This window comes from Miniopterus schreibersii (genome assembly GCF_964146895.1).
Source record: "Miniopterus schreibersii genome assembly, chromosome: 11".
Taxonomy (NCBI): domain Eukaryota; kingdom Metazoa; phylum Chordata; class Mammalia; order Chiroptera; family Miniopteridae; genus Miniopterus; species Miniopterus schreibersii.
Genome location: NC_138111.1, coordinates 15,267,039 through 15,280,301, shown reverse-complemented (window position 1 = coordinate 15,280,301; position 13,263 = coordinate 15,267,039). Strand labels below are relative to the sequence as shown.

The following is a 13,263-nucleotide window of genomic DNA, read 5'->3' as shown; positions in this document are numbered from 1 at the left end:
ATACCTTTATGCATTAGACATTCCACAATGTTCAATTATTTTCCATGGATAATAATAGTCAGAGGTAGTAGTTTCTTTGGAAAAAAGTCTTTTGGAACCTGGTGTTTGGCTTCATACACTAATTACCTCATCTTTTTAATTCCAGAAGACTTAAAAGTTTTGAGAACTTTTTTGACCACATATCCTTTAAGGATGATCTTTTTTGTGGTTGTGTGGGTCAGTACACTACCCTTAAACAAAAGGCCTAATGATTACTTTCCATTCCTGTTTATTTGGGAATATATAGAGGGTTCATGTGGCATTTTAGAAGAAGATATTTTACCCTTACATTCAGCACATGGATAGAATAAGAAAATGTGTCCCTGAAGGATTTCAGTTACTGAATAGGCTGGTATTTTAAGGATTTTAAGACTTGTGAAAATGAAATAAGAACCTAAGTACAAAAGACACTACTAAATACATTTTTGTTTTGGCCTCGATGCCTTCTAGTACTTACTGTGTACAAGTAAATTTTATGTTATTGTTATTTTCATTGTAACTCTCCCATTTTTTTAAAATGTTTTTATTGATTTTTATTTTTTTTTAAGAGAGGAAGGGAGGAGGAGAGAGACATTGATCAGTTGCCTCTGGCACACAACCCAATGGGGATCAAACCCGAAACCTGAGTATGTGCCCTGACCTGGAATTGAACCGGCAGCCTTTCAGTGCATAGGAGGATGCTCAACCAGCTGAGCCACACTGGCCAGGGCTATTCCGTATCTTAATGGTTCAGTTGTAGCCAAACAACTTTTTAGGAATATAAACCTCAGTAAGCGGTGAGGGATCACTGCACTGCTATTCTGTATTGTATGTTCTGGGTCAAAAGCTGTCTAGGGGCCTAGAAAAGAGTCCTTGGGAATATTATAAAATCTAATTTATTACATGTAATTTCACACTTCACCTATCCCATTGAAAGAATTCTATTGTTACACACTTGATTGTGACAGTAATTGCTATTCTTATTTTTAGAATAATGTATTCACAGACCATGGAGTTGAGCCATTAGTTACAGTAATTCAAAAATTTAAAAGTCTGAACACAACTTGAACTTACCACTGGGTCAGATTCTCTAAAGTACAAAATTCTACTTTTCCACCAAAGAATAGTTTTGATTGAGGAAAAGCACGTGAAATGCAATACTTTTATAATAGATATTTCCAAAGATGAAACATCTTCTTTGATAGGTACAACATACTTCTTCTACCTCCAGGCAAAAGATAGAAAACCATTTGAAAGATTATCATTTCTTAGAATTAAGGTAATAATATGATGGCTTTACTGTAGATCTGTGAAATGTAAAGTCAGACGATAGCCCCAAATTTATTTTACCTTTTATTTTCATACGAAAATAGATTTTAAGCAAAATCCAAAAATAACTTTTGACACTGAATGAAGAGAGGTCTAAGTATATTTTTTCTTTGTAACTATAGACTTTAACGGTTTATAGATTCAAATTTGCAGTTACATTCAGCATTGGTTTTATAACAGCACATTTAAAACATAAAAAAATAAAAATGCTCAGCCATCTAGGACACTGGTTTAAATTGTTTACAACTATTCCCATATGTACAGGTGACTTACAAAAACCCTGGCCTTAATGGTATAAGTGAGATAAACTATAGTGGAGTTTCAGCATCTGAATTCACTGGATCTTGATAAAAACCAAGTGGCATTCCAGCTATGAAGTTCGTGAGGTAGTGGAGAAAAGGTCTTTCCTCAGATACACTTATGCGAGAGAGTATTCCTCATCTGGCTGAACCATTTTTTTCCTACAGTAAGACAAAGTAAGAAAGGATGAATTCTTACAACAGTAAAAACAGGTCTTAAGTAAATTAACAGAACTAGGTGACAGCATAATAGCTAGTAGGTAAAATACGTATTTGAGTACCTCTTTGGAAAAATGTTTTAAGATGAAAGTTAAAAAGTTACTTTTAAGATTATAATAAGCTAAAATTCAAGATCTTCCATCTGAAAGTGCTGATTAAAAGAACTATTTGTAACAGGTACCCTGTGAGCACGAAGCTGGGAATGGCATCAGTGCTGGTAACCGTCTCGTAATTTTGACGGACCTTGTAGAACTTGTTGGAAGGAGCTCTGAAAAGAAAGGAGATAAAATAGGCTCAGAAGCTAGCCCCCGAACTCCAATGTGGTATGGGCTTTTATCCCACAGAGACCTGGACTAATACCTCAACCCACTGTGCCCTAACCCCTCCTCCGTTATTCTCTTGAATGTAGAGCACCTGAACTCTGGCTGCCACCATGAGCTGATCACTGAACCTGGCCCCCAAACCCCTGTGCACTCATCTCCCACTACTGGGGGCTGTCTTACCTCCAAAGCCACCTGACACCCTCTTCCTTAAGGTATTCCCTAAGGCCCATGACGGTTTGGGCCTGTACCTGACTTGGGTCCTACCATAGTTTTAAGGTAATCATATTTAAATCTTGGCTCTGCTGCTAATGAGCTTGTGCCTATTAAATAGGCAATTTTCCTTGAATGTTCCTTGTGGCTCAAGCATTCCATATACTGCTGCTCTGTGGTAAAGACAGATAAATCCCTAAATCCTGGTTTTGTCTTTTGCTGTGAGATGTCAGTTTTCATTTTATACAATTTCCTTATTTGGATAAAAGGATAATCCTACCTTCCAGGGTATAAAGATTAAATGAAAAAAATACATGTAAAGGGTTTAATACATGCACACAGTAGGTACTCAAAAATGGTAGCTATTACCTGTCTCTGACAGTAGTGCTGTGTTAACTATTTACCAACCAATAAGTATATTTCAGGTACCTCCTAAATGATCAACCATATCTAAGTCACACAGAAAACCTTTATGAAATTCAGGTGTGTTTTTTAAATAGACCCTGGTTAAGAGGTCTGTGTTCAAACTTTTGCTGAGGAATAACAGTAGGCACAGTCAGTCAGCTTTCCCCAGGATATAGGGGGACGGCAGACTAAACTAGGGCTCAAACTGGCCTCACAGGTCTCAACTTCTTATGTGACCCAGGAGGAATAAGGAAATCCAGAGGTGGAGGTATTAATAGCAGAATTAAGTATGTCCCTGGCAGGTCATCCAGTCTCCAGGTCTAGTCTATTTCCTAAGACCTCAGTTGATTCCATTTTTCCTAGAGATCATGAAAAAAACAAGTCTTCCTAGGACAAATTTTCCAGAGATTGGAAGGTGGCACTGTTTTCCTTCTGAGTCTCCTCTAGATTATGTGCCCCAAAGCTTTCAGGTACTTACGCAATACAGACCAGACCCTTTGTGAAGAGCTTCCTTTTACCTGGCTTGGCCCAAGCTGACAGTCCTCTGCAAAGGAGGACTCCAGCTGAGACAGACTGTGTGATGGTGACAATGTGGAATCTGCAGAGGTGCTGGTGACCAGTTCCCCTAATGCGTCAACTTGTCTCCTCAAGCTGTGTAAAGTGCCCTCTGTCTGCTGTTTCCCTTTGATTAACACTTCTGCTTGCTTGGACATACAGCGTCGAAGTTGGGCCTGAAAGTGTTAGGATGAAACTTAGGGTTTTATACAGAAAAAATGCACCAGAACTATTACTCAGTAGCTTCCTCACATTTAACATTTGAGAGGCAAATTTGACTATCATAAAGTAGGAATGGCTGCTGAAAATGCTCTTGTCCTAAAAAAATAAAAATCTAGAGGGGCACACTGCTCTCAGTGTGTGTAAACTTGTACTGCTTTGTGTGGTCAGAAATGGCCTTTTACTCAGTCTGTTCTCTCCACTGTACAATGCTGAGGATTCCTGCATCCCCGCCTCCCCATTAAATTCCTGCTCATTTCTCTCTTCCTTTCTGCCCAGACGCAGAAGATTGGTCTCTACCTGGTATCTTCAGTGTCTCACAATGTAGTTAATCCTCAACAGCAGACTACTTTCTGGCTTTCCCAACGCTGTACCTTTGAAATTATTCAGTCTAGAGCAGCACTGTCCAACAGAACTTTCTGTATGAAGGGAATGTTCTCTGTGCTGTCCAATATAGTAGCCACTAGTCACATGTGGCTATTGAGAGCTTGAGTTGTGGCAACTGAAAAACTGAGTTTTTAACCTGATTTAATTATAACAAATTTACATATAAATAGCCACATGTGGCTGAAGGCTATTAGAAGTCAAGGGCCTCCACTCAATACACAAACAGCTCCCTCACCCATTCTGTGTGTGTGTGTATGTGTGTGTGTATATATATACATATATATATAAAATCTGTTCTCCAGAGGTGCATTATGTTCCCTCTTATTCTACCTTAACCCCAAATGTTTAGGCCAACACTGACCACTAAATCCTAGACTCCTATTTTCAGCTGCCTACAGATAGACTTGCTTCCCTGGATGAGTCACAAGGCTCTGAAACTCAGCATGCTCCAAGCCAAACAACTTCTTATCTGACACCCAAGCCTACTTTTCTAGTATTCCCAATCTTTCCCCCAGCCACTGGCCTGTGAGCTCCTTATTGCTTATCATTGTATCTCTATTTCCTGTCCCAAATGCTTAGATTCTGTCAGTTTTAGTTGAGGCGCAGCAGCATTACGTAAGTTAAAGAACAGTGAGCTTAACACCAGAATTCCTGGTTTTGAATAATGACCCTTCCATTTACTGTGTGATGCCAACTTCCCTGCGCTTCGACCATGTAACTTATCAGACTGCTGGGAGTGCTGCAGTAGAGCCAGTGTGATAGCCAGCAATCTGCCCCTCTCCTCAGTGTGCCAAGGAATTCATGCTCATATGTATTTCATAAAGGGCAACCTTGAGGCGATCCTCACGGTGACGCAGTTTCTCTCGCAGCGCTTCTCCACGCCAGTGTTCATCCTTGTTCAGAGGGAAAGGGGACCATCAGTCACCATGCGCCACTATCTGTAACCAACCACCTTTCCCTCCTTCTATCCTCCCCACCCTCAAGTCTGTTTTTCAGCTAATCTGAGGGAGGTAGGAACCAAATTATCCTTCTACAAAGTCCAGAGACTAGCAGGATAAACCCTTACCATGATGTGGATCTGGGAAAAATTAGGTTTTTCTTCCAAAGGTAATGGTCTCTCACTCGTGGTGAATGGAAAGTTCTCTTTCAAGCTTTCCAATCCTCTTCCTAGGTTTTCGTTCCTTTCCAGAATAGCTTCCAGATCCGCTGGTAGTTCTGGAAGAAACTGGTTGAGATTCTTCAGGCTGGTTCTGATTTCATCTTTTACCTCAGATTTAAGTGTCCTCATTGCTTCACTGATTTCCATTTGTCTTCTCTCCAAATCGTTTTGGTTTGCCATCTAAAGAGAGAGTCAAATACCATTGGTAAAGTTTGGGACTTACTTGGAATTGAACTGTTGAATGTGTTATGTATTTAAAGATCTACAAATGTAAAAAACTTGTGATTTTTCAACTACTCCAGTACCTATAAGCTACCAAGTAAAGGATTTTACTGGCATTTTGAGTGGAGCAACTTCCCGTGAGAAAAGCATGGGCACAGTATTCCTTGACAGTATATTAACTCTGTAGAAGTCAGTCTCTCTGGAGTTAGAGCTGGATTTCAGTCTCACTGCCAGTAAACATAACCACATGAGTTAGGGCAAGTAAGCTAATTTCTGAGCTTGTTACCTCATTTATAGATGATAATACCTTGCATTAAAAAAACAGAGAACTGAGAATTTATATGAGCTACCTTAGTGGTACCCAATAAATGGCAACTACAATAACTAAATCCCAAAGGAGAAAAGGGCCATTTACTGAAACAAGTCAGATTATAAATGTTAATGCTGAATGGGGCTTAGAAATGATCTGGTCAAATGCTTTCCTTTTACAGGTGAAGAACCTGGTGATTTGGGCAGTCAGAGGTTCCTCAGGTGTTACAGACTGTGCTGAATACCTAAGACTACTATATGTGGTTTTCTCCAAAAAGAGCTTAGTGAAGATAGTCATACCCACTACTAATTGCTCTTCCAAGTTTGCAGAGGTTTGGGGCCTTTAAATTTTTTTTCTTTTCTTGAACCAAAGGGAGTGTGGTTTGGAGACACAGATGAAACCGAAATGCCACATGGAGTTGTCCAAAGGACAAAGTGTGGCAGGGTCAAATGAGTGGCCATAGCAGCCCAACTAGAGAGTCCTGGGTGGCCCAGATGCTGACACTGGCTAAGGGACACCAGGGGCTTCTAGGAGGAGAGACTCTGTTCTAAGCGTGAACTACTCTCACACCCACTGCAGGGCAGTGAAGGTTCCCCTGGAGCCCATTCTTTCTTGCTGGGGGTTTGGCTCTTACAGACTTGTTTCTAACATAAAATCTAACACTTCAACATACTTTTTTGAGACATGATAAAATTTTATGTTGAAGAACTTCATTTTTCTCTCAGAACAATGAGCTTGTTGAATTTAAGGGAATTTAAAATATATATTTTGTACAAATATGTTTTTCTTGTGGAGGTACATTTCTAAATTTTAAGACTAGAAATACAAATTTGACTTAACATTCTTATAGTTAGCTTTTTACAATTTCCACAAAGAAATACTCCTCCTAACAAGCTGTTTGAGAAGTGAAGTCTGTCTGAGGCCACGGGAGTGAGCGTGCCTACTGAGGGCCCTCCGTCCGGGAGGTGGGCCAGGACTCCTGGACGCACCTGTTTCTTGAGCTCTGCGTACTCATGCTGCATCTGGTTGAGCTCCTTCATCAGGCGCCTGGCCCGTTCGTGGTTGTCCTGGGCCACCTGCTCAATTGTTGCCATTTCCTTCTGCATGCAGCTGTTCTCCTGCTTTTGCTCCTGGCACGGAAGGAGGAAAATGACTCTGCGGTCCAGCATATGGAGATGTCGTGGCTGGCTTATACACTCTCCAGCTCTGTAACTTCACTTCCCATCTGGGCCACAGCTTCTCTAGCTGTAAAATGGGGGTAATTCTACTGCCTTTTTTAGCAGCTGTGGTAGAGCTGGGAGCACATACATGCTCAGAGTCTGTTAGCCCAAGGTCTGAATCCTAGATCTGCAACATTATTTTTGATAGTAAGTTACTTTCCCTTTCTGAGCCTCCATTAATTGTCTGCAAAATAGGAATGATGACCCCCATCATCATAGGGTTGTTGGGAGGATTAAAATCCAGATAGCTGCATATTATCTTTACAATCATGTTACCGTATCACTAGTTGTAAGGGAATCTATCACCTTTTGGGAAACACACGATTTTAAGTTCCATTCACACCACCTGGCTTCAATAACTCCTCCAGAGTGTGTTGGATAAACTGACTCCTGTGACTGTCCCTGTTGCTGCCCATCTGTTTCCACCCACCATAAACTGTTTTGAGTTCATCTGAGTATCACCACCCAAAATTTATTTCAGGGATAAAAGCATGCTAGATTGGGCCTCATGGTTTTAGGATAATGATTAATTAAAGCTAAGGTTGACCGAAAGGATGGGATGAGAAAAATCTGTGAGCACTGACTACAGCTGTGTAAATGTCTTTAGAAGCCTTCCTTCCCTCAACTCCATGCACCCCACCAGGGGAGCATAAGCAGCGGCTTGCCAGCTGAGCGTGCTCTCTGCTATCGCTGACATTGTGTGTTCACAGGACCATCTTTCCAGCCAGGGCTGCAGCCCAGACTCAGGCAGCATCCACGTCAGCTTCAAGAAGGTATTACACATAAATATGCCAAAAGCAACAGTTGGGTTGACAGGTAATCTATTTTCTCTATGTTGAAACATTGAAGCGGTGTTTTAGTTTAAATATTTAAATGCATCATTTCCTCAAAAACTGCCAGGGCAGCAGGTACTCACAAGAAGGTTTTTCTCCAGTTGGTTCCGCTGGATCTTAAGTGCTTCCTTCAGGCTAAGAACCTGTTTCTCAGATTTCTTTCTTTCTGTCAAGAACTGGTTCCTCAAGAGACTGAAGTCTGCCCTCATAGAATCTGTCTCTTTCTGGAGAGCCAGCAGCTCATTTGACTTTTCCATTAATTGCTGCTCCCGTTCTGAAAGCTGTTGTTCTGAAACGAGCATTTTTTGCACTTTAGCAAGAGGCCCCCAGCTGGTGTGGTAAGAGCTTTCCTTCCCTCCTGGGCAGATGGCATAATGACATGCTACCCACTCCTTCACCACTAAGTCTTCCAAGGCCCCTCGGACCACACCAAAGGCCCAGAAAAAGGCCTAGATAAGGTGCCTCTTGACATAATTGGTCCTGGAGGGCCTGATTCCAAAGTGATAGATAGCAACTGCCTCCTTTTTTTTTTTAAATGTTTTTTATACATTTAATAGAAAGCAGTAAGAAACATGGGATTTGTGCATTGATTTTGACTGCAGATAAAAAAAAAAAAAGAAAGAAAGAAAAGGGACATCTGTAATATTTTGCCTCCTTTTTGAGTCTTTGACTCAAAAGCAGCATCAATCCTGAGGTGCAGGGAACATGGAACAGATTGCTGAAGTGTTTTTAAAGACCTTGATTTTGAGGCACACCACTACTTCCTCACAGGAGGCAGCACAGTGCAAACAACACAGGATTTGGAGTGGTATGAGCCCTATTATACAGGGGGAACCTATCTCCTAGTGATCAATGGGAATCATGTATGCAATACTTGGTACCCAGTGAGACTCAATAAATAATGCTTATAAATAAGTGACACCTAAAACAAATTTTTCTGATCACCTTCTTAGAGTAACACCCTATCCAGATTTCATTTTTACACCTCTGGCATTGTCACACTTTTTTTTAAAAGTTTTTTTTGTTAGGTGTCATTTTCATAATGAAATGGTTGGATATGGTTCTATCAAAACTTCTCAGGGTGCCCTGGCCGGGTGGCTCAGTTGGTTGGAGTGTCGTCTCATGCACCAAAAGGTTTCGATCCCCAGTCCAGGTGTGTACCAGAGGCAACCAATCGATGTTTCTCTCTCACATCAATGTCTCTCTCTCTCTTCCTCTCTCACTAAAATCAATAAAAACATATCCCCGGTGAGGATTTAAAAAAAAGAGTTCTCAGGGAAAAAGGAATAATAACCCTTTCAGATCCTCAAGTCCACTGAGCTCACTCAGGGGTGAGAGGAGGGGACATTTTCTGATCATTATTAAACCCTGAAGAAAAAAATCATTTATTGATGTTAGAACAATCATTTACCCAGAATTTCCATGTCAACTTCATTTATATAGGACTTAAGTGAGAACAAACAGACCCAAAGGCAAATAACTCTATTTAGGTATTTTGTCAAATTGGATAGAAGTAGAACAGTTAATATTGTTTTTATCCCTGCTTGAGATGACATGGGTCATTGTTCCAAAGCTCATAAATAACGCACTTCACAGAAAGCCTGTAGAGCACCTTTTGGCACTTATCTGCCTTACTGTCCTACTTCCTTGGGACAGCATTCTCAAGACAGACAATATGCAAAGCAAGAAGGCTGAACAGTCAGTCCCAGACGCCTCTCTCAGGGCTGGGAGGGTCAAGTGTGCTCCGTACTTCCCGCTGTGCTTCTCCGGCCTCCTTTCGGGGCTGTGCTTGTGGCCTGGGTCTCCTGTATACAATTTACAGGACACGAGAAGAACCACCCCCCTCCAAATGTGATGTTCCAGGATACATACGGGTTTGGGAGAGTGTCTTCTCCAGGGCCTCACCACACCTTTCCTCTTTCTGCAGAGTCCTGACTCGCTCTTCTGTTGCCAATAGCTTTGCGAGCACCTGGTCCAGTTTGCTTTTCTGGTCTGTTAATTCCTTTTCCAGCTGGTGCTGCTGCTCCTTCAGTGTCGCTTTACTGGCTTCTAATTTTTTTTCTTCACTTTCTCTCTCTTTCTGGAGTCTTTGAAACATCTTAATAAAGAACAACTTTAGTCAGTCACACAATAACAAACAGTGCCCCAGATGAGGGAACCTTCATGGACACTAGTTAGATTCCAGTTCAACAGAAAGTAGGAAACAGCCCACAGTGGCAGAGTGAGTTCCCTTTACAAAGGTGATCAAGCAGGGACTGGAAAACGATTTGGCCAGCATATGAGGAGGGGATTCAGGCAGCAAATGACATGTGGCCATCAAGTTTCTTTACAGGGCCAATGTTCTAAGGCCTTAATAGTCCAGAAATACTAATACCCCCTGGTTACACAGGGCAGTTAAGGGAAGCTAGTTCCACAGCAGGTACTTCTCAGCAGGTTTCTGCCAGGGGGAAAAAAGCTTACATAATTGACAAAGTGTTTCCTATTATGTAAAATCATAACTGTGTAGTACCATGTCTTGTTGGGCTAGTTTGGCTTTGTTTTCTTCTATCTCATTCTGGAGCACTTGAAGCTGTTGTTGTTTCATCTCCCCTTCTCCTTGACAGTCTTGCAACTTCTTTATCCACTCACTGATGTCCTTCTGGAGTCTGGTCTGCTCACTGAGCAGCGCATCCTTCCGCTTGGTGGTGTGGAGCAGGTCCTTTAGGTGAAAGGATACATTGAAACTACTAACAAACCCACTCCAGCATTTGCTAAATCTGACAAAATGAGACAAAATAAAAGTTCCATATCCTTTATTATCTCAACAAACTTATACAAAGGTACCAGAACTCAATCATTGGCGCTCCTCTTTTTAGTACCTAAAAAAATAAGATGATGGAAGATGTCATAACCTCAGCAAGAGATTCAGTTCCTCTGAGCTTTAGTTGCCTTGTCATTGAGGTGGGAATAAATAATACCTACCTCACAGGCTTGCTAAGAAGATTAAGAAAAACCGAATAAGGTTAATTCTTATTGAAAATGAACCCAAACTCATGGTTTTGTAATCATTTGAAATATACAGGTTAAAAAACTCAGAAAACAATAAATACTTCTTTCTTCAAATTAAGCATTTTTGAAAAAGTTACCGTATTTCTAACAACACCAAAAATATTCATGAGAACCCATTTAAGACATTTTCAAAGATAGAATACTTTGATTTTACATTTTATACCTCTTAGAAACAAAGAATCCTAGAGGTAGAGGAAGAGAATTTAGATGTCTAAGCAAACCTCTAATTTACATAGTGGGAATTGAGGCCCAGAACTTGCTTGAGGTTCTTTGAAACTCAAATTATAACACTATTCTCACAGGACAACATTACTTTTAAGAAGATCATTAGAAGTATAAGGGTCAAGTATCCACTCTGCAGCTCAATGAGTGATCGAATCTAAGCTCAGCCTTTAGAGGCCTCATCTTTGCCACAGGTAAGAGGTGGTCCATCTGGTCCCTGAAGCCTCCACAGGGGCTGCTGAGGGGTTGGGCTCTGATCTAGCCACCACCTTATTAACTGTTAGAATCAAGAGTTCTAGGGCTAAAATAAATTACAAAATCACTGCTCTGCATCAAAATTTTTGTGTATATGATTTTTGTGTTATATAAATGGCTCTATAGGACCTGCTGGTGTGAAAAGGAACCAGCCTATTTGATTGATATTTCAACCAATTGTTTGTGTGTCTTCAGGATACCACTAGAAGATTACATGTTAGGCTTACCTCTTTTGTTAGGATCAAATGTTCTTGAACATCAGCTAGTTCTTCCTGTAATGAGTTTAGTGTTTCTTGCTTTTCTACAGAAATAACATTACATGATATAAGAAATATATTGTATGCATTTTCCAGATTCCCATTAGCTCCCCCCAAAAGTAGAGTGGAAGTGAATTTACACGTACTTCTGCTAAATGTATGATTATGCCACACTATCTTTTTAAAGGCCAAAGGAGAGATGTATGTGCACAACCAGATCTGGGCTTGAAGCCAAGGTATTAAGACTTCTATTTTCAAATCCTAACAAATTTTTTTTACAGATAATACCTAGTGTCAATGAGGTGCACGATTTATAATCAGGTACCTTCAACACTGCTGGTAGAAATGTAAATTTGGCACAATCTTTCAGGAAGAAAATTTGGGAATAGATTTTATATCTATATTGGTTTTGTCACTTACTAGCTATGTGAGGCTGGGCAAATCACTTCTCTTAAGCAAGTGACAAGGAAACTAAAGTTCCCACATTTGTAAATGGGTAAAATAATAGCTTTTGTCTCATGAAAATGTTATAATGATTAAATGAGTAACTACATATAAAATATTTGCATCATGTCTAAGACATAGTATATTATTAGCTAGAATTACTTAGTAACTTCTCCTAAATAATCACAAATAATTATAAAGATTTGGTAATAAAGATATTATTTGCATCTTTCTTTTTCTTTTTAAAACTATACAAACAAACACACATATCCCTAGGAAAAATCTGGGAGGATATTCACCAAACTGTTAATAGGAATTATCTCTGAGGGGTGAGGTTGATAGTAATTATTTTTTATTTAAAATAAAATGTTTTTATTGATTTGAGAGAGAGAGGAAGGGAGGGGGAAAAAGGAGAGAGAGAGAGGGAGAGGGAGAGAGAGAGATACAGGGGGGAGAGAGAGGGGGAGAGAGGGAGAGAGAGGGAGAGAGAGGGGGAGAGAGAAACATCCCCTCCTGCACACCTCCTACTGGGGATCAAGCCTGAAACCCTTGTGCCTTGACTGGTAATCGAACCGGGGACTTCTGGGGGCATGGGACAATGCTCAACCCACTGAGCCACTGTGGCAGGGCAACAGTAAATTTTATTTCATCTTTTTGCTATTTCAAAATTGTTCTTTAAGGAAAAGAAATTAGTGTCAAACAGCTCTGAGATATTCACATACCATGTATTTCACCCGCTTAAAGTGTACAGTTCAGAGGCTTTTACTATATTCACAACTGGACAAACATCACCACAATCTAAATTTAGAACATTTTTGTCATTTCTAAAAGAAACCCCATGCCCATTAGCATGAGTTATTTCAATAATAAGAAAATCAAACAATTAAATGAAGACCTAACAAAAGGCAGAAGCCCCTGCTGTGCGGCCTCATACCTCTCAGCTGCTGCTGCATTGCTGCCATGTCTTTATGCAGGGAGAGCTTGTCTTGGTTTAAACGGTCTAGTTCCTGCTGCAGTTTTCTGACACCCGATTGCAGCTTTTCTAAGTTCAATTGCTCCATTTTGCTATTTTCTTCTGTAGCTGCTAAAATTCTACCATCCAAGTAGAGAACAGACAGGCTGTCAAAAGAAAACATTCAAGCACACACGAGGCAACTGAGGAACAGTGCTATCCTTTCACAAATTAGTTATGGAATCTGAAAGATTATAAGTCTTAAAACATTTAAGGCTCTTCAACTCATTTTCAAAAGAAACCTTATTTTCAGCTTTCCACATAGGCGATTTTTCAAAAAATAACTCACTAAATTGAAGTTTTATAAAAATCAGGGA

General features: G+C 40.3%; 1 protein-coding gene across 7 annotated transcripts in view; it reads right to left on the bottom strand.

The window, feature by feature from the left end:
• Positions 1-2,045: 2,045 nt before the first annotated feature.
• The window catches only part of CNTRL (centriolin), a 74,626-nt gene continuing 63,408 nt past the window's right edge, over positions 2,046-13,263 (bottom strand). For 6 of the 7 annotated variants that reach the window (XM_081151129.1, XM_081151128.1, XM_081151132.1 and 3 more), the window contains 10 exons: positions 12,869-13,026; positions 11,461-11,534; positions 10,218-10,406; positions 9,581-9,806; positions 7,792-7,997; positions 6,645-6,785; positions 5,031-5,303; positions 4,795-4,857; positions 3,322-3,534; positions 2,047-2,133 (listed from right to left, as the gene is read on the bottom strand). In XM_081151129.1, the coding sequence (XP_081007255.1) occupies positions 2,074-2,133; positions 3,322-3,534; positions 4,795-4,857; positions 5,031-5,303; positions 6,645-6,785; positions 7,792-7,997; positions 9,581-9,806; positions 10,218-10,406; positions 11,461-11,534; positions 12,869-13,026 (1,603 nt within the window). In that variant the 3' untranslated portion in view covers positions 2,047-2,073. Of the gene's footprint in view, positions 2,134-3,321; positions 3,535-4,794; positions 4,858-5,030; positions 5,304-6,644; positions 6,786-7,791; positions 7,998-9,580; positions 9,807-10,217; positions 10,407-11,460; positions 11,535-12,868; positions 13,027-13,263 lie in introns of all 7 variants that reach the window. The other variant, XM_081151127.1, reaches the window with a different exon arrangement.